Source organism: Microtus oregoni, unplaced genomic scaffold (genome assembly GCF_018167655.1).
Source record: "Microtus oregoni isolate MIOR12 unplaced genomic scaffold, Mior012 000046F_ref0000063, whole genome shotgun sequence".
In the NCBI taxonomy this organism is placed as follows: Eukaryota; Metazoa; Chordata; class Mammalia; order Rodentia; family Cricetidae; genus Microtus; species Microtus oregoni.
The window spans coordinates 16719513-16737767 of NW_024543220.1; the positions used below are offsets into that span (position 1 = coordinate 16719513).

At 49.9% G+C, this 18255-nt stretch overlaps 1 protein-coding gene across 3 annotated transcripts; it reads left to right on the forward strand.

The window, feature by feature from the left end:
• The first annotated feature begins 11090 nt into the window (after positions 1–11090).
• Positions 11091–13926, forward strand: Cryaa (crystallin alpha A). Of its 3 annotated transcripts, none has more exons than XM_041635007.1 (4): positions 11091–11279; positions 11527–11613; positions 12668–12790; positions 13717–13926. In XM_041635007.1, the coding sequence occupies exons 1-4, from the start codon at positions 11091–11093 to the stop codon at positions 13924–13926; spliced, it is 609 nt and encodes a 202-aa protein (XP_041490941.1). The 3 variants fall into 3 exon arrangements, with proteins under 3 accessions (XP_041490941.1, XP_041490942.1, XP_041490943.1); XM_041635008.1 differs by having other exon boundaries at positions 11527–11595; XM_041635009.1 differs by lacking the exon at positions 11527–11613.
• Positions 13927–18255: the final 4329 nt, after the last annotated feature.

Here is an 18255-nt window from a genome sequence, read left to right on the forward strand (position 1 = left end):
TGTAAGAGTTAGACAATAAGAATCTGGAACTAATGGGGCAAGCAGTGGTTTAATTATTACAGTTTCTGTGTGTGGTTACTTTGGGATTCTGGATGGCCAGGAAACAAACAAGTGGCTTCCCACTGCAATCTTGGGCTACATAGTGAGTTCCCGATTAGCCTGGGGCACACAATGAAACCTAGTCTCAAAGCAAGCCAGCCAGCAAACAAACAGAAACAGATAAGCAGGCAAATCCTGAGAAAGTCCTGACACTTGGTAGTGGAGCAGGGGTGGAGGATTCTGTTCCACTTTAAACATGGTATACCACTTAACTTAAAGGCTGAAGTTGATGGTATGTAAGCCATGTCTCAATACTGGTGCTTGAAAAAGCGAAGCTGTGGATGCTGGGGAGGAGATGGGTGGACTGATTCTTGGAGAGGAGAAGAATCTAGAACCAGGAAGAGACTGGCGGTAAACTAGTGAACAAACGTTTAGGAAGGACACTCTGGGGGGTTTTGGTTGAGCTGGAGGCAGGGGCCATGGGTAAGAGGGAGAAAGCTTTCGGTTTGGCGGACTGGGTGTAATCAGGCAGGACTGGTGGGTTTCTGCAGGTTCTGCCCATTTCTCCTTAGCACAGGTCAGCCAGTTGCTGCAGCCGGCACAGGCAAAGCTCCTGTGGGAAACCTGGTCTCTAGCGCCACCGTGTGGAGAGGTGGGGCATTGCCAAGGTGTGAGGCGGGAAGGCTCTGCTTTGGTGACCAGCTGAATGCTGGTGTGGTGGCTGTGGGAGCAGGGTCCCGATAAAGGTGTGCTTGTCTGTCTCATGCTTCTTCTCTGAAACAGGCTTTCTCGGACCACCAGCCCCCAAACCACGACATGGAGACTTATTACTAGTTATGAATGCTCTGCCTTATCTTATGCTTGTCCCACTAGCTCTTATAACTTAAGTTAACCTGATTCTTTTCATTTAAGTTTTGCCCCTGGACTTTTTCCTTTCTTTCATTCTGTATGTCCTACTCCATGTGGCTGACTGGCCCTGGGTGTCTCCATCTTTCTCCCTTGTTCTCCTCATTCTCTTCTCTCAGGTCTAGATCCCTTCTCCTACTTATTCTCTCCACCCACCAGCCCTGCCTATCCCTTCACTGCCAGCTATGGGCCATTCAGCTTTCTATTAGACCAATCAGATGCCTTAGTCAGGCAAGATAAAATAGCGACACATCTTTACACAATTAAACAAATGTAACACGTTTGCCTAGTTAAAGTAATATTTCCCATTTCCCTTTCCCTGGCCTTCTGCATTATGCCCTGTTGTGAAACAGGTGCCAAAACCATGCTCTTTGATTTCCCATCCCTTAGAACCTTGAGCCAAATAAATCTCTGTTCTTTATAAGGTACCCAGTCTCAAGTAGTCTGTTTTAGCAATAGATAATGGGTAAAGATGTACACAGATAGCCATATGAAGTACGGTGGTTAGCATGACTTAAGACTTGTGCCTGGGACTCTGGACTTTGGTTCATTGCAGGGTCTACCACAGGAAGTCCTTTGGCCAAGAGAAGTAACACCTTTTTGTTCTTTTTTTTTTTTTTTGAGACAAACAAAAAGTTTCTCTGTATGGCTCTGACTGTCCTGGAGCTAGCTCTAGCTCTATAGACCAGACTGGCTTTGAACTCACAGAGATCATTCTGCCTCTGCCTTCTGAGTGCTGGGATTAAAGGCATGTGCCATCACTGCCCAGCTCGAGAATTAATATCTTAAGGTCATCTTTCCCATCTGTGTTGTAGGGAAGGCAAGTGTCCCTCCTTTGGCAGTGTTGGACTAGAAGTCCAAACATCAGGGAAGAGTTGCTCCAGACACCATTCACATAATGCAAATTGTGCAAAAGCAAGAGGATTTTTATTCTGTCATGACAGGGTCCTTCAGGTTCGGGATATGAAGGACATCGATAGCTGTTACAGTCCATCTTTTAAAGCAAAAAGCCACAGACACAAGGGGGGGTGACCTGTAGGTTGTTTTCCAACTTATTGGATTGGCTCATTCAAAGGCTTACTAGCAATGATTGGTCTATTCCAGGGCAGGAGAATAGTTACGTGGTCACGTGATAAGGGAGAGCATCTCTGTGGTCTTCCTGACCTTTGGTCCAGCAACTAAATCAATACATCAGGAACTGAGTCAACATCTGTGGGTTGTATTTACCTCAGTTCCCAAAATGGAGTTACGTTTGAAGATTATTCTCAAGGACACAGGGGGATGAGCAGTCCAGCATGTGGTTATTCACAAGGACACAGGAGGATAAGCAGTCCAGTATGTTTGTGTGTGTGGGGGGGGGACTGTCTCTTTTCCAAGATAGAGTGAGTGTAAGGTTTTAGAAAAATGTCTTAGGGTTGAGGGGGCTTACAAATGCATTTAGAGTCTTTCAGCAGGTTTGGTTCATCTTAAATCAGATGGGGCACTGCGAGGAAGGGTGTCAAAGCTGCAAGATTCTAGGGACCCACCTTGGCTCATTGATCCACTGGACTACCTGAAGGGCTTGTTGAAAAGGTTGGGCTAGTTGAAATCCCTTCTCAAATCCCAGTTCTGTGATTCTGTGACATGAAACACAATCGGGTCTCGAAAAAAGCCATAAGATCTTACTACCCAGCGGGCATTCAAGAATAAGCTGGAAGGTTCTTCTTCCTTGTAGGAGGCATGGAGGTCCTTGAGATCACAGGCTAACATCAGGGGAAACTGAAATGTCAGCACAGATCATTGTTCTTCAAGAGGAGTATGAAATCCGTTATCCTCCCAGAAGACTGGGATCAGATGTGCATTCTAGCCTGACGACCTTTGCACTATCTGCGTAGCTAGGGACCACACTGGACCCTTCCCAGGACCCTGATCATAAGCTTGCTTTTCTCAGTCAATCTATAGAACCTATCTTTATGATCAGTGTCATGAGTACTTTACAAAGAATTTTGATGTAGTCACATTTGATCTTTACTTAGTTTGCTTTGTTCCTCAAAGAGATTTATGCATGTTTTATTGTACACATGGGATTGATTTAATTACCAAATCATGCTGTGCTTAAATATGCCTAAACTAAATGATTCTGGGTCAGGCTCCTGAGGTTTGAGCCAACACCAGCTACTTAGTTGTGCTGAACCAAGCTGCCTTCTTGGCTTCTTCAGATTGTGACTTTGCTGGCTGTGGAAATCACCACGACCTCTGGATTCCCCTCACTTCGTCCAGGGGACCTTAGGGCCTGAAGGCCATTCATAGTCACAGTTGATGGTGCATGATCAGTATCTTGTGGCCCAGTGAGATCTGCTATTCTATTCCTTTTTTTGCAAGGCTAAGAATGGAACCTAGGGCCTCTGTAACTTTAGGCAAATACTCCTCCCCTTACTATGTATTTTATTTTATAATTATCTGCAACTGGTTAGATACTTATTTAAATCCTTACTAAGGCTGTGGTTGTATGAATGAGAATGGCCCCCATAGGCTCATATATTTGGTTGTGAGTCTAGCCTTTAACGGCTGAGCCATCTCTCCAGCCCAGGCTCATGTATTTGAATGCTTGGTCCCTGGTTGGTAGAACTGTTTTGGGAAGAATTAGGAGGCATGGCCTAATTCAAGGAGGTGTGTCATTGGGTGGTGGACTTTGAGTTTTAAAAGCTCATAGTAGGCCCAGCCACTGGCTCTCTGCCTCCAATTTGAGGATACAATATAAGCGTTTAGTTACTGCTCTAGTGCCAGGTCTGCCTGCTGCTATGCTCCCTGCCACAATAGCCGTGGACTTAACACTAAAACTGTAAGTGAGCCTCTCGTTAAATACTTTCTTTTATAAGTTGCCTTGGACTGGAGTGATAGCGCCAACTGTTCTACGAAAGGACCTGGGTTCAATTCCCAGCACCCACGTGGCAGCTCACAACTGTCTGTAATTCCAAGATCTGACAGTCTCACACAGACATACATGCAGGAAAAAACACCAATGAACATACAGATAAAGATGAATAAATTGTTTAAAAACTGTTTAAAAAACAATAATTAGCCGGGCGGTGGTGGCGCACGCCTTTAATCCCAGCTCTCGGGAGGCAGAAGCAGGTGGATCTCTGTGAGTTTGAGGTCTACAGAGTGAGTTCTAGGACAGGCACCAAAGCTACACAGAGAAACCCTGTCTCAAAGAAACCAACCAACCAACCAAACAAGCAAAACTTCAGTAACTAATAAATAAATAAATTGATGATGATGATGATGGTGGTGATGATGACACACAGCAATTGGGGTAAAAACCCCGATGGTTAAATCCGACTGGTACCTCTGTGGATGCTCTTTGTACCAATTTTTCTACTTTTGAGACCCATGGATATTTTTGTAATGAAAATAGAAGCCCTGAGACAGCATTTTACTGCCATGGCAGAAGTTATCAACCACACCAAGTGTGAGTGAGCAGGTGGGGTGGGAACTATAAACCAGGTGTGTGGAGTCCTTGGCGGAGGTAGGGCTCCCAGGCTGGCCTCTTCAGATGCTTGGTGGGGGCTTTCACTGGTCTGCAGCCAGTGGCTTTGTCCTGGGAGGGGTTGGCAGACATGCCTGGCCCTCATTTTTTTCTGGGATGTGTGTTCTGTCTGGCCTGCTGACCCCCGAGGTTGGGGCCAGGGCTTAGCTGGGCGCATTCCTGCTGCCCCACCACAATGCTGGTCACCCTGCGCTGGCTTTGTGTAGGAGCCCTGGCCCCTGGGGTGGAAAATCGAGCGAGGCTTTCTGACTGCACAGCAGACTGCTGGCGTCGCAGGAATCCTCAGAATCGAGCAGATGTCAGCTCTGCCAGGATGGGGCGGCTGAGCCGTGTGCAGCAGAGCAGGAAGGCTGAGGTTGGGTGGGAAGCTGCTGTCCACACCAGATGGGGAGGACACGGAAACAAGTCTGGAGGGCCTTCCTGCCTGGCCTCTGTTCTTAGACAAAGGGGAAGAGGGTCGCCAAGGTGAAGGCTGAGACTTCACCAAGGACATTCTTTCACACAATGCTTACCCACTACACACTTACCTCCAACTCCACCCTATTACCTCACTCCATAGACACACAATCACACACAGCATACACACATATCAGGTGCATATATTACACACATCACAGATACACAATCCCCACATATCCCACACTCCCCATACCTGGCACACAGTACAAATGCCTCTCTAAAGCATGTTCCACTGGGGTGCTTTCCTAACATCCCCACCTCTGCTCCCTGTCTCCTCCTCTACCTTCAGAATATCTGGCATTAAGCCCACACTCCCATCCCCTGGATCAAGAGTGACTGGTGTCCCTGTAGCTTTGGCAGCCTGAGGCCTGCGTTGTAGGTTCCCCTTGCCCTGTGGCCTGAATTCACAGGCCCCAGGACGCTGGGCACACATGGTAGCCATTGGCATCCAGGCCCTTTAGCAGTCCCCAGCCAGAGTCTGTGAGAGAGGGACTCATTTCTGCTCAGACCTCTTTCTCAGTCCCGGGAAAAGGGTGCATTGTCTTTCGTTGATTTTGGGAAATGGATTTTTTTTTCTGTTTGTTTTTGTTGTTGTTGTTGTTGTTTTTGTTGTTTTGTTTTGTTTTTTGTTTGTTTCCAACCTGCAAATGGGACATCATTTGTAAACAGGACATGCTGGGCTGTCTGCTTCCAAGGTTCTAGTCAAGAGAGGTTGAGACCGCTGTCCAGGGCCGGGGAGTTTGTGTTCCTGTAACCCCAGTTTTACTTAATAATGTCCCACCACACAAGCACAACGCTGGCGATTCCGGTTGGCCAAAGAGAAGCCAAGAGACGTCTTTGAGTGAGAATATAGAGATTGCCGAGCTCTAGGGTGAGAACAGCCCTGCCTGTGGAACTGAGGAAGGGGCCTGGAATTGGTGCTGCTGCCCCCTCAGAAGGCAGACTGTGTGGCCACACACAGGTTGATTGCTTTATGAACACGTCACCCTTCACAGGACAAAATCGACTTCAGTGTAATCAGGTGATAATTATGGATAACGGTGATTCTCATTTCTCCTTAAAGCAATTGGCAATTAGGGAGAAGAGAGCGTTTCTATTTAGTGACATATTTCAGGCATGGGCTGATGCTTGTGTTTGAACGTGATGCCTGATTTGGGCTCAGTTTCACAAATTTAAACATTAAGCCTGCACTAAAGCACGGGTGGGTCCCGTGGGCCACAGTCAGAACTGATCCAACAGCCCCTTCCCCCATGAAGTTTATACAAGTAAATGAGATCCTTTGAAATCTGTTGATGCATGCAAATTTGTGGAGTAGCAGAGATTCTTCCGTGCCTTCACGAGGCGTTCTGGTGAAATGTTGGCTGCCTTCATCTTGCTCTGGTAGCTGCTGTGGGCTCATGGGAACAACGCCATGCTGTATCCAGAAGACAGCATCTCACAGCCCTACTCTTTACTCTCTACCTCTCATACTCCTTCCCTCCCTTCTCAGATGCTCCTTGAGGCTTGGGTGTGGGGCGTTCATGTAAATGTCCCATTTAGTCCTGACCGCTCAGCGGGTCACTTACTCTCACTATTTTGACTCTCTTTGACTCTGCTACCCATCGCAAAAGAAGTTTCTCTTACCAAAGGTGAGAGCAGCACTAATCTATGGGATTAAACGTCAGTATTTAGAAGGTAGTTTGACAACGTGTCCATTGAGCAAAACACAGTGGTGGTAGGTTTCCTGCTAGCAGCTATGACTTCACCAGTAATGAGCTCTTCATCAGGTTTCTAAGAGTTTCCTCATGTGGAGTCGGCCTCAATTCCATGCAGAAAGTGGTTGGTTATTCCTATGACCGCCATGCCAGTGTTACACCAGTAGGTACATCCTGCCTGGAAGGCTGGTATTGTAGCATGCAGGAACAGACCTCTCTCTCTCTTTCTCTCTCTCTCTCTGTTTCCCTCCCTCTCTTCTTCTTTCCCTCCCTCCCTCCCTCCCTCCCTCCCTTCCCTCCCTCCCTCCTTCCTTCCTTCTCTCCCTTCCTTCCTTCCTTCCTTCCTTCCTTCCTTCCTTCCTTCCTTCCCTTCTTCCTTTGAGACAGAGTTGTTTTTTTTTTTTTTCAGACAGGGTTTCTCTGTTGTTTTGAAGCCTGTCCTGGAACTAGCTCTTGTAGACCAGGCTGGTCTCGAACTCACAGAGATCCGCGTGCCTCTGCCTCCCGAGTGCTGGGATTAAAGGCGTGCACCACCACCGCCCGGCGAGACAGAGTTTTTCTACGTAGCCCTGGCTGTCCTGGAACTTGCTCTGTACAGTAGACTGGCCTTGCATTCCCAGAGATCCACCTGTCTCTGCCTCCCAAGTGCTGGGATTAAAGGTGTGCGCCACCACCCGGCTGGAACAGATCTTTCTAAGAGGGGTAGGAGAGTGACAGCTGGAGGGATGGAATATTAAAAAGACTTGCCTCTCCCTGGCTTCCTTTGAAGGTGGAGGCAGAGCCCTGATCTGGAAGAAGCTGGAAAAGCAGGAAGCTGATTCTCTCCAGAGCCTCCAAGGGCCCTACCCATCCAGCACCTTTACTTTAGCTCCGAGATACACATTGCAGACTTCTGGCCTCCAGAGCTTCAGGACAATACATCTGTGTTGTGTAAACCGCCTAGACTGTGTTTTTCTGTTCCAGCAGCTCCAGGATATTCATGCAGCAACCTGAGCTGAGGCGGAAGGGTGGGACCTTCAAATTTCCCTCCCTGGAACTTCACCACTCTGTGCCTACTCAGGCCTAGTTAGGCTGAAGGCAAGCCCCGTTGTGAGGACTGTGCCTCTCATAGTCCCTGAGCCCACTGAACCCTTAGCATGCGGGGATTAATAATCTCTCTAGGAGCAGGACTCTGGGGGGTATAAAAGCTTGCTTTGTCCTCCCTGGTACCAGGCTGTGTGTCCCATAAGAGGAGGTATCAGGCTGGCACCTTGGCATTATTCCTGCCCGTAGTTCCAGATTGGTCTTTATCCACACACAGGATCTGTTTAGGAGACAGAGAAGAATATTGTTCTCTGTGTTCAGTGACGTGGGTGGGAGTTGAAAATTCCCAGTCCTTTTGTCTTAATCCAACACTTTTTTTCCTTCAAGACAGAGTTTCTCTGTATATCCCTGGTGTCCTGGAACAGGCTGGCCTTGAACTCAGAGATCTGCCTACCTCTGCCTTAAAGGCTTGTACTACAATGTCTAGCTCTTAACACAGCATTTAAACAAGTCAAAATGACTTAAAAGAACCTGTGATTAAAAATACGAAAATTTATTATTTTTTTGTGATACTGGTGATGGACCTTAGGACTTCATTTATACTAGGTGGGTGCTATGCTGCCATAATATCCCCCTAAGCCCTTATTTATCTATCTATTTGTTAATTTATTATTTAGAGACAGGGCCTCCTGTAGCCAAGGCTGGCCTTAAACTTGCCAGGTGGTTAAGAATGACCTTGAACACTCAATCTTCTTGCCTCCACCTCCTAAGTGCTAGGATTATAGGCGTGTGCCACCGCTGGCTAGTGTGGTGTGAGGGATCAAACCTAGGGCTTTGTGCCGGACAGTCAAGCGTGCTACCAACTGAGCTCCTTCCCCGGGCCTTCCTTGCTTTTCTTTTGAGATAGTTCACGAAGCTGTTCAGTGTGACCTTGAGTTCACTCTAACCAAGGTGAGCTTTGAACTTGAGAGCTTTTTGACTCAGCTTCTGGAGTAGCTTCCAGGCCTCAAAGGCTAGACTTGACTTTTTTTTGGCTTGGTTTAAAATAATAATAATAATAATAAATAATTGAGTGTGCATGTATATGTATGTGTTCATGTGTGTGTGTGTGTGTCTTTGTGTACACATGTGTGTGTGTGTGTGTGCATATGTGTGGCCTCAGGTAGAGGTTGGAGGATGACTTTGTGGAATCTTTTTTCTCCTTCTAGCCTCACAGGGGTTGAGTTGTCAGGCTTGTGCCGCAAGCTCCTTTACCCGCTCATTCATCCTGCAGGACCCCAAATGCCTCTCTGTAAATGAACAAACACTACTGTCTTTGCTTTCTCAAGCTCTAGGGTGGCTCCTCATAGCCCTGATTGTGGACCTGGTTTGACTGAAGCTCTCCAAGGAGGGCGTAGCCAGTGCTCTTTTGGGTTAGCCCCTCTCCACTTACCATCTCAGGTCCTCAACCTAGTTAGGTATGCTTTCTCACCCCTTCCTACTGCCCGGATGTTGACCCCAGTTTATTTTATTTTATTTTTTTTATATTTATTTATTATGTATACAATATTCTGTCTGTATGCCTGAAGGCCAGAAGAGGGTGCCAGACCTCTTTACAGATGGTTGTGAGCCACCATGTGGTTGCTGGGAATTGAACTCAGGACCTTTGGAAGAGCAGGCAATGCTCTTAACCACTGAGCCATCTCTCCAGCCCTGTTGACCCCCAGTTTAATACGCGGCCTGAGCCCTCTGTATTGGAAGCCATTCCTGTCTTCCAAGTGGGGTGATGTGCTCATGCAGTTCAGCCTTCCTGAGTCCCGCTTCCTTGGTGGTTTGTAAAGTAGAGTGATACCGAAGGCGTGGAGGTCCTTGTGCTCACAGATAAGCACCACGGGAACCTGGAACGCTCATAGGGTTGTTCCTTCAAGGGAGGGGATGTGATTACCCTTGCAGAAGGCTGGGATCAGATGTGCATTCTAGCCTGGTGACCTTTGCACTGTGTAGCCAGAGACCACCCTGGACCCTCCCCAGGGCCCTTATCGTAAGCCTGCTTTTCTCAGTCTGTGGAACCTATCACCTTCCATAAAAATGGGTCCTATAGATCGAGGAAAAGCTTTACATGCTTTACAAAGAATTTCGATGTAGTCACGTCTGATCTTTATTTAGTTTGCTTTGTTCCTCAGAGAGATTTATGTGTGCTTTATTGTACACATGGGACCGAATTCATTAGCACCAGAAAAGTTTTCATCCAACTGTGCTGTGCTTAAATACGCCTAAAATAAACCACTCTGGGTCAGGCTCCGGAGTCTGAACTCACATCCGCTACTTAGTCATGTTGAACTCAACTGCTGTCTTCCTTCCCGGAGATTATTTCTCATTTGATGGCCTTGGTGGTCAAAGTGACCCCGCAGGGTACTACTGGGACCCGCCTCCTAGTGCGGCCTGAAGAACTACTAAGTTGTGGGCAACGAGTGTTGTGGGGACTTGGGGGGCAGACTGTGAGGCTCTCATTGCTTTGTGCAGCATTTATCAGATGCATCTTCCAGTCCTTGCTGCTGGTAACCCAGGAAGTCACTCCTCTGGGATCCCAAGCCTTCAGGGCCAAGGTTCTCTGCCCCTGTTCTTGGTGCTCTCATCACCTGCCAGGGCCACACACAGGCAGCTGGAACGCAGGGATGTCTGGTGATACTTGGATGTGTGTCCCAGGCTGAGGAACAGAATCCTCTCCAGCCTTGCCCGGAAGACCCTGGAAGACCTGGGAATGATTTGTATAAATCCTGAACTGGACAGAAGCAGCTGGTTTAATACCCACGGTGAAGAGATGTTGGGAAGGCTTTGCTAAGGACGGTGACCACAGGGAGGGGAGCGCAGGCTGGGGTGCACAGATGAAAGCCCAGAATCATGGAAGCATACAGACGCTTAGGAAGAGCAGAAACCAGAGCCGGATTTGGCCAGTTTCTTTGTTGTTTTCTGTCTCCTTTCAAATTTTTCTGTGTTGTGTATATTTTGTTATGGGTAAGAAAAAGACAGAGGGTGTTTTGCTTTGAACAACATGCTTTCATTGGGAGATCTGGGAGATGGCTTGTTAAGCTCTGTGCCTCAGTTTCCCTATTTGTGAAACTCCTAGGGAGGCCAGGAGGATCCCTCAGGACAACGTGTGAAGTAGCGCTGTCCCTGGAGGATAAGACTCTCTCCAGATCTCCTTGGGGACATCTGGACTGAGAGCTGGCCCCTGCTGCTCAGGGTGTGTGGCTGGGGCTGGGCGACGGGTGAGCATCCCAGCTGCTGACAGTGCAGCCTCCCGTCAGAGCTGAGCATAGGCATTTTGGGAAATCCCTTAATGCCTCTATTCTGTGCAGGCGTATATAGGGCGGACCAGAACGCTAGCTCTCCACTGCACTGCCCAGAGGCCTTTGCCTGACTCGCTGCCAGCCTCCGGTCCCTGTGCTGCCAAGAAGAACATGGACGTCACCATCCAGCACCCTTGGTTCAAGCGTGCCCTGGGGCCCTTCTACCCCAGCCGTCTGTTCGACCAGTTTTTCGGCGAGGGCCTTTTTGAATACGACCTGCTGCCTTTCTTGTCTTCCACCATCAGTCCCTACTACCGCCAGTCCCTCTTCCGCACGGTGCTGGACTCTGGAATCTCTGAGGTAAAATGCCGCCACCCTGGCCTCTTGCTGGTCAAAGGGGTCTTGTGCTGGTCTAGAGCACAGCTAGGGATCCACTACCACCCTGTGCCCTCCTCTAGCATTGCCTCTGCCTCTCCCAGCCTCATACCCATCCAGCAGAGGCTGGGTAGTCCCACAAGCCTAGCCGTCACAACCTCCCACGTCACTGGGAAAGGGGCCGGAGGAGGAGACCTGCCTGGGCCCAACTGCTGTCTTTTCCTCCCCTCAGCTCATGACCCATATGTGGTTTGTAATGCACCAACCACATGCTGGAAACCCCAAGAACAACCCCATCAAGGCAAGTCATGTGACAAAGGCAAGCGTCCTGAGCTGGCCGCCCCTCCCTGAACTTTCTCTTTTGGGGTGGGGGTGGGATGTACCGCCCAAAGCTCAGAGAGGAGGGGTTTCCTTACAGAGGGGCACGAGCCTCTGTAGCTGGCAAAAGCTGCGGATGGAACTTCCTTCTAGCTTTCCTGATAGCCAAAGAAAGGCCACAAGGCCGTCTCCCTCCCTACCCAAGTGATCCACAGTTCTAGAAGAGTTAAGCCTCCCTTTGCTTTAAAAGAAGGCTCCCAGAGCAGATCCAGCCAGAGTTCTAGGATGCAAACTGCCCAAACACAGGCTCTAGTCAGGGCAGAGGGAGGAGAGCGCAATGGGCTTTGTGTGGGCAGACAGCGGTGATTTGAAGCTATTAGTAGCATCACGTGGACAGGTGAGGTGGGCTCCTGGGGCTGTTGAGAGATTGCAGACTTTTATCCTACCAGCTAACCAGTTCCCAGCCAGCCAGGAAAACAATCCCCAGTGAAACCACCAGGCCTTGATCAACCACAACCAATCAGCTATCTAATAGCTTAACTAGCTACTTCACATGCTAAGACCCACCCAGCTCATTACCGGCTTAACTTAATCAACGAGCTACTTAACGTGTTTAAGACCCTCCCAACTCACGATCAGCCACTAGGCCATAACCAAACAACTGGTCAACTTGTAAGTAGCCTTCTGACAACGACCAACCAGCCAGCAAGCCACTCATTCATCAGCCAGCCATCCTACTCTAACTAGTCTTCCAACCTATAACCAATTAGCCAACCACCCTATAATCAGTTGGCGGACCTAGCATTGCCCAATCTTCGGGTCCGGGGGTTACAGGTGCTCTCACCTGTGGGGCCAGGTGAGCGGTTCCACCTCTAGGCTTACTCGGCCTGTGGAAGTAGGAGCTATGATGACAAGGTTGATTGTCGGTTCTGATGGGTGGGTACCTCCCTGTCTGGCCTCATCCACCCAGAAGGAGTCACACAGCTGCCCCCCCTCCCTTTGTCACTGGAGCTGGCGGCCCTTTGGGGAGCTCCACATGTGGGTTTGGGTTTCAGGTCCGATCTGACCGGGACAAGTTTGTCATCTTCTTGGACGTGAAGCATTTCTCTCCTGAGGACCTCACTGTGAAGGTATTGGAGGACTTCGTGGAGATTCACGGCAAGCACAATGAGAGACAGGTGAGTTTGGGTAGTATCCCCATCTATGTGGGCCCTGTACCCCCAGAGAGACCATGGGAGGCTGCCCTGGCTCAGCTGCTCCTTCTGGGACCTTCCCGAACCATGGAGGTCACTGTGCTCAGCCCCGGCAGGGCCAGGCAGCAGCGGGTGCGGGGCTCAGGGATGCAAGATACCCTTGTATTGGGCACAATTCCAGCTGTCCCCCTGGGTCTTCTGTATGACAGGGGATTAGAAAGGACCTCTGGAAATGAGAATGATGAAGGCAGTAGCCCCTCTGAGCCATATGCAACCTGACTGGAGAAAAAGAACCCCAAGTGCTGAAGTCAGAACAAGGCTTCCCTGACCCTGGGCCAGGCTGCAGAGTATACCTCCTACCTCTTGGCCTTTGTTCCTAGAGATGGGGGATATTGGGTTCAGGAAGCTGAGTCTGAGGGGCCAGGATTCCAGAGGAAGTGAGTTCTCTGTCTAACTGAAGTTTTCTGTGGGGTGGGACCGCTGCCACCCTGGTCCTGGGCAGTCCCTGTGGGTCCAAGGGGAGGGGAAGCTGGGAGGAATATAGAACCTAGGACGGCAGTGATCAGGAGTCACAGGGTAGGGTGGCTGATGGTTGAGGAAGAATCTGCAGAAGCCCATTTCACAGCACGGGCCCTGAGCAGACCCACTCTCTGTAACTGGCCTTTGCCAGTGGTCCCTTGGAGGCTTGCTATAATTCCAGGGTTGAAGGAGTCTGGTTGCAAGTCTGTGAATCTCATGGTGAAGGGGCTAGGCACTGGTGCTCTGGTCCTAAAGCCCAGCCCTCTGAGACCACCTGGACCCTGGCCATCTTGTGTGGTCTAAGATGTTCTTTTTCCAGTGTGGGATGGTGGTGGCCACTGAGAGCCCTCTCATCCCTGACCATGCTGTCCTCCTCCCCCGGCTGTCCCCAGGATGACCATGGCTACATTTCCCGTGAGTTCCACCGTCGCTACCGTCTGCCTTCCAATGTGGACCAGTCTGCCCTCTCCTGCTCCCTGTCTGCGGATGGCATGCTGACCTTCTCTGGCCCCAAGGTCCAGTCTGGCTTGGATGCTGGCCACAGTGAGAGGGCCATTCCTGTGTCGCGGGAGGAGAAGCCCAGCTCAGCACCCTCGTCTTAAGCAGGCCTCACCTTGGTTGTCCTGAGGCCCCTGACCCCTTGAGCCCAGGGACCACAGCAGAGTCTGCCTTGCCTTCCTCCCTTCCTTTCTGTTTCCTTTCTACTTTTCTCAGAGGGCTGAGGGTTTGAGAAAGTGACTTAGAGAGCTTGGGGTCTTGGCCTGAGGTGCTGCAGGTTCAGGGTGACCCAGGCTCAACACCAGCCAGCTGGAATGATGGCATTGAACTCTTGAGATATGACCTGGCCCCCTGGGATGTGGCTTCTGAGCTCTGCGGCAAAGCGGAGTGGGTGGCGGCTAACCAACTCTGAGAGCCCTCTGCTGAGCCCCTGGATGGCCACCTCCCTTCTTGCTCACACTTGCTGCAGGCTCGTGTGTTGAGCTCCGACGGCCCACTTTTCTCAGCCCCTCTTCCTGCAACTTTCTCTATGTAGCGTTGCTCCTGGGGGACCCTGGTCACCCATGAGAATGGAGCCTCTGGCAGACAATAAAGAGCAGGTGACAGAAGCAACTTGCAGTCTGGTGTTGTGCTGTTTCCCTTTGGGGTAGGGGGGTGGGCACCCGGGAGGGTGTGGTCAGCATCTCCTGCCTGTCCCGAGCAGGTTTTTGGCAACCTGTCCGTCTCTCAAGTCCTCTGTAGCTAGCTCAGTGGCACCGTGTCCTGACCCACGCCGGAGGTGTCAGGTTTCCTTTCCCCTTCCCTCACCAGAGCAGACAGGACTTGGAAGTTCATGTCTACCCAGAGCAGGCTCCTGCTCTCTGTTCAGATCCATTTACAGTGCTTTGTAAATACATTCCCAGCATGCCCCTACCTTCTTCATCAGAGTCTGGAGAGTGAAACTGCTCTATTGTCCTTGCCTGAGGTCACACAAGTAGAGGAGATCCTGGAATACCAGTGGGAAATTCCCTAGAAAAATCTCCCTGGATGCTGCCTTGCTGGAGGCACCGCTCTATAGTGGTACCTGTTCCCCCTCCACTCAGGACACCTGGATGTGGCTGTGTGGTTCCAGTGTAAGAATCATTTGTGAGCCCTTCCTGGAATTTCAGTCCCACCTCAGGGAATTGTCCTTGCTATAGTCATCACCATCGTCACCACACGATGATGTCATCATCATTATAATCATCATCACTATCATCATGATCACCACCAACATCACGTCCATTGGCATCATCATCACCATGATGACATCATTACTATCATCAGTGCCATTTTCATCATCACCACAATGACAGTATCATCACAGCCTCCATTATATCACCATGATGACATCACCATCATTATCACTGCCACCATTACTGTCATCATTTTCACCACAATGACATAATCACCATCATGTCCTTCTTGTCTTCAATGCTATCATCATAACTGAAAGAGGTATGTTCCTCCCCTGGACCCTGGTCTGACACCCGTGTTTGCTAAAGGTTTAGATGAATCTCCCTAAGTGAAACAGGAGGTAAGACAATTGCCTTTGGGACTGCAGAACATGGAAATGTAAAACCTGTCACAGTGGGGTTACAACCTTCGAGATGGCAAAGCAGGAGGCCCTAAAACCTGCCACACTGGTGATTAACTCGGGACACCAAATGTGTCCTAATCTTAAGACTGTGCTGCCAATCTCATTGGCTGACCGCTGGTTAAACTCTTTTGTAAATGTGCAGTTCTGCTTTTGTGACTTTTGTGAACATTTTGTCTGTGCTGATTGGTTGACCTGTGATTGAAGCCGACACCTCTGTATTCCCTATAAATTATCTATGTATCTCAACATGGAGGCCACTCTCTTCTCCTACTCCAGTGGGGAGTGAGGAGGCCTGTGTCATAATTTTTTTACTTTTGCAATGCTACTGCCTCTAAAAGAGTCTTAGATCTAAAATTGGGGATATAGCAATAACTACTATCACCACCACCTCCATCACCACCACCATGATGTTACCATCATTACCATGACAATATCATCAATGACACCACCACCATCATTGACACTCTAATAATAATTGCCATCACCCTCCGTGATTATATCATCATCATCATTATTACCATTGTCATCTCCATGGCTATTATCACCATTATCATCACCACTGTGATGATATTGTCATCACCTGCCATGACACTCTCATCACCTGTGAATCATAAAAAGAAATAAAAGAAGGACATGATTGCTCCTTCTTTTTATTATAGATATAAGGAGAACACAGGCAAGGGCAGAGACATCTGGGAGAGTCTAGAGTAAACACGGCTGGAAAACTGGACCAGGCTATGTGAAGGGATGGGGAAGAAGAGAGGGGAGAGCCAGGAAGCCAGGAGACCAAGAGACCCAAAAAGGACTGGTAGCCAAGATGGCTGAGGTTATGTAGGGAAGAGCAGCTGGGGGATGGGCAGCCACTGGGCGGGAGGGTCTAGTGTGAGGGTGAGGCATCCCAGCCAGGATGGCTCTGTAACAGGTACTGGCTCTCAGAGACAGGCTGGTGGATAACGTCTGCTTTGATATATTAATAGGCACCTCAGTTCGCTGTTTGTCCCAGGTTTGAGACTTAACAACCTGAGGAGCTCATTGCCATCATCATTACCACCAAGGTCGTCATGACAACACCGTCACCACTACCACCAAGGTCGTCATGACAACACCGTCACCACTACCACCAAGGTCGTCATGACGACACTGTCACCACTACCACCAAGGTCGTCATGACGACACTGTCACCACTACCACCAAGGTCGTCATGACGACACCATCACCACTACCACCATCCTTCTTCTAGGTCCCTTTCTGCTGTTTTAGTAAAACTCTGGCTAAAAGCAACTTACGAGAGGGCAAGGTTTACTTGGTTTACACTTCCACGTCATAGTTCATCATTGGAGGAAGTCAGGGTAGGAACTCAAGCAGGAACACGAAGCAAAAATCCTGGAGGATGTTGTTTGCTGACTTGTTTCAAGGCTCACACTTAACTAGCTTTCTTACACAGCCCAGGACCACCTACCTGGGGAATGGTACCACCCACAGTGGGCTGTTCCCCCCACCGACCTTAATTAACAACTAAGACAGTCTCCCACAGACATAGCCATAGGACAATCTGATAAAGAGATTATTACTCACACGAGACTCTTCCTCTATTCCCCACCCTAGGCTCTGCCAAATTGATAAATAATGCGCTATCTAGGACAGTCACCGCCATGATGGTATCAGTTCCATGGCCATCGCCAGCAGCAGCATGGTGGTGTGATCAGAGTTAGAGCAGTAGGGGTGCACTTCTTAACAGAGGACCTACTGTGTGCCCAGTAGGGTGCTGGTCACACTGGAAACTGGCAGTCCACCCGCTACTTACCCAGAAGCCGGTGACTTGGTCATTTATATTAGGTGACATAATCCTAGCTCTGAAATGGAGTCATTTGCCTTGTGTTGCCCGTCGGTGAAGGTTGGGATGGAATCCACGCTGACCTCAAAGCCAGCACTCTGGATCCCCAGGTGAAGATTATTATAGCATCACCGGAAATCTGCAGGCTGGGATCTCTGGGGACAGCAGGTAGATGCTGGTCCTGCTCTGTTCAGGGATTGCTTTGTGGCTGCAGGCTGGTTTTTCAGTCCTAAAATAATCAGGTTCCCCGTATTTGTTTCAACTGGCCTCGACCTCACAGACTTTTGTCTACTAACCACTGGTGTGTCACAGTCTCATCACCAGGTGGCAGCAGAGGCCTTGCCTCAAAGACAAGACTTTGGCCGCCAGCGACTCGAGAACACCAGCCTTAGGGGTCACCTTCACCGGTCCAGGCAACAGGGAGCAGCCGCAATAAACAACCGCAGGGCCTGGCTCTGGGGGCCTCTGCCCGTGTGACAAGGAACTGTAGGAGCCCTGGCCCCGTGACAAGGAACTGTAGGAGCCCTGGCCCCGGAGTCTTGGCCATCAGGGAGCCTGAGCTGGAGACACACAAAGGCCCTGTGGGGGTCAGTCGCGTTTCTGTTTAATGAGTCTGCAGGAACAATCTTTCGAAGGAGAGGTCACCTAACACAGGCCAGCACCGTGCAGCTAGGCTGCGGCTCCTGCGCGCGCACTGATGCGAGTTGTGAGCCGGCTGGGCCCCAGGGGTTACAGCTTCTCGCTGGGAAGCCTCTGGCAGAGGCTGTCAGAACAGCTTCCTTCCGGCCACAGCTGCAGAGACCCGTGTGGGGGCAGGGAGGCCGGGAGAGAGGGGCCTAACTGGCGGCCTCAGCTGACTGACACAGGTGTTGAGAGCACTCGTTCTGTCGGCCTGGCTCGGCTAGCTGTTGCCGGCAAGAACAATGAGCCCAGGGACTTAAGCTTCCACGTGGGACGGTCCCAGCTTAGAAGGAAAGGCAC

What these genes read in the sequence shown, in the direction of transcription:
- Cryaa (XM_041635007.1), top strand. Translation starts at nt 11,091, where the DNA reads ATGGACGTCACCATCCAGCACCCTTGGTTCAAGCGTGCCCTGGGGCCC. An exon ending in TGGACTCTGGAATCTCTGAG is followed by an intron (nt 11,280 to 11,526) that starts GTAAAATGCCGC and finishes TCCTCCCCTCAG; the next exon opens with CTCATGACCCATATGTGGTT. An exon ending in AGGCAAGTCATGTGACAAAG is followed by an intron (nt 11,614 to 12,667) that starts GCAAGCGTCCTG and finishes TTTGGGTTTCAG; the next exon opens with GTCCGATCTGACCGGGACAA.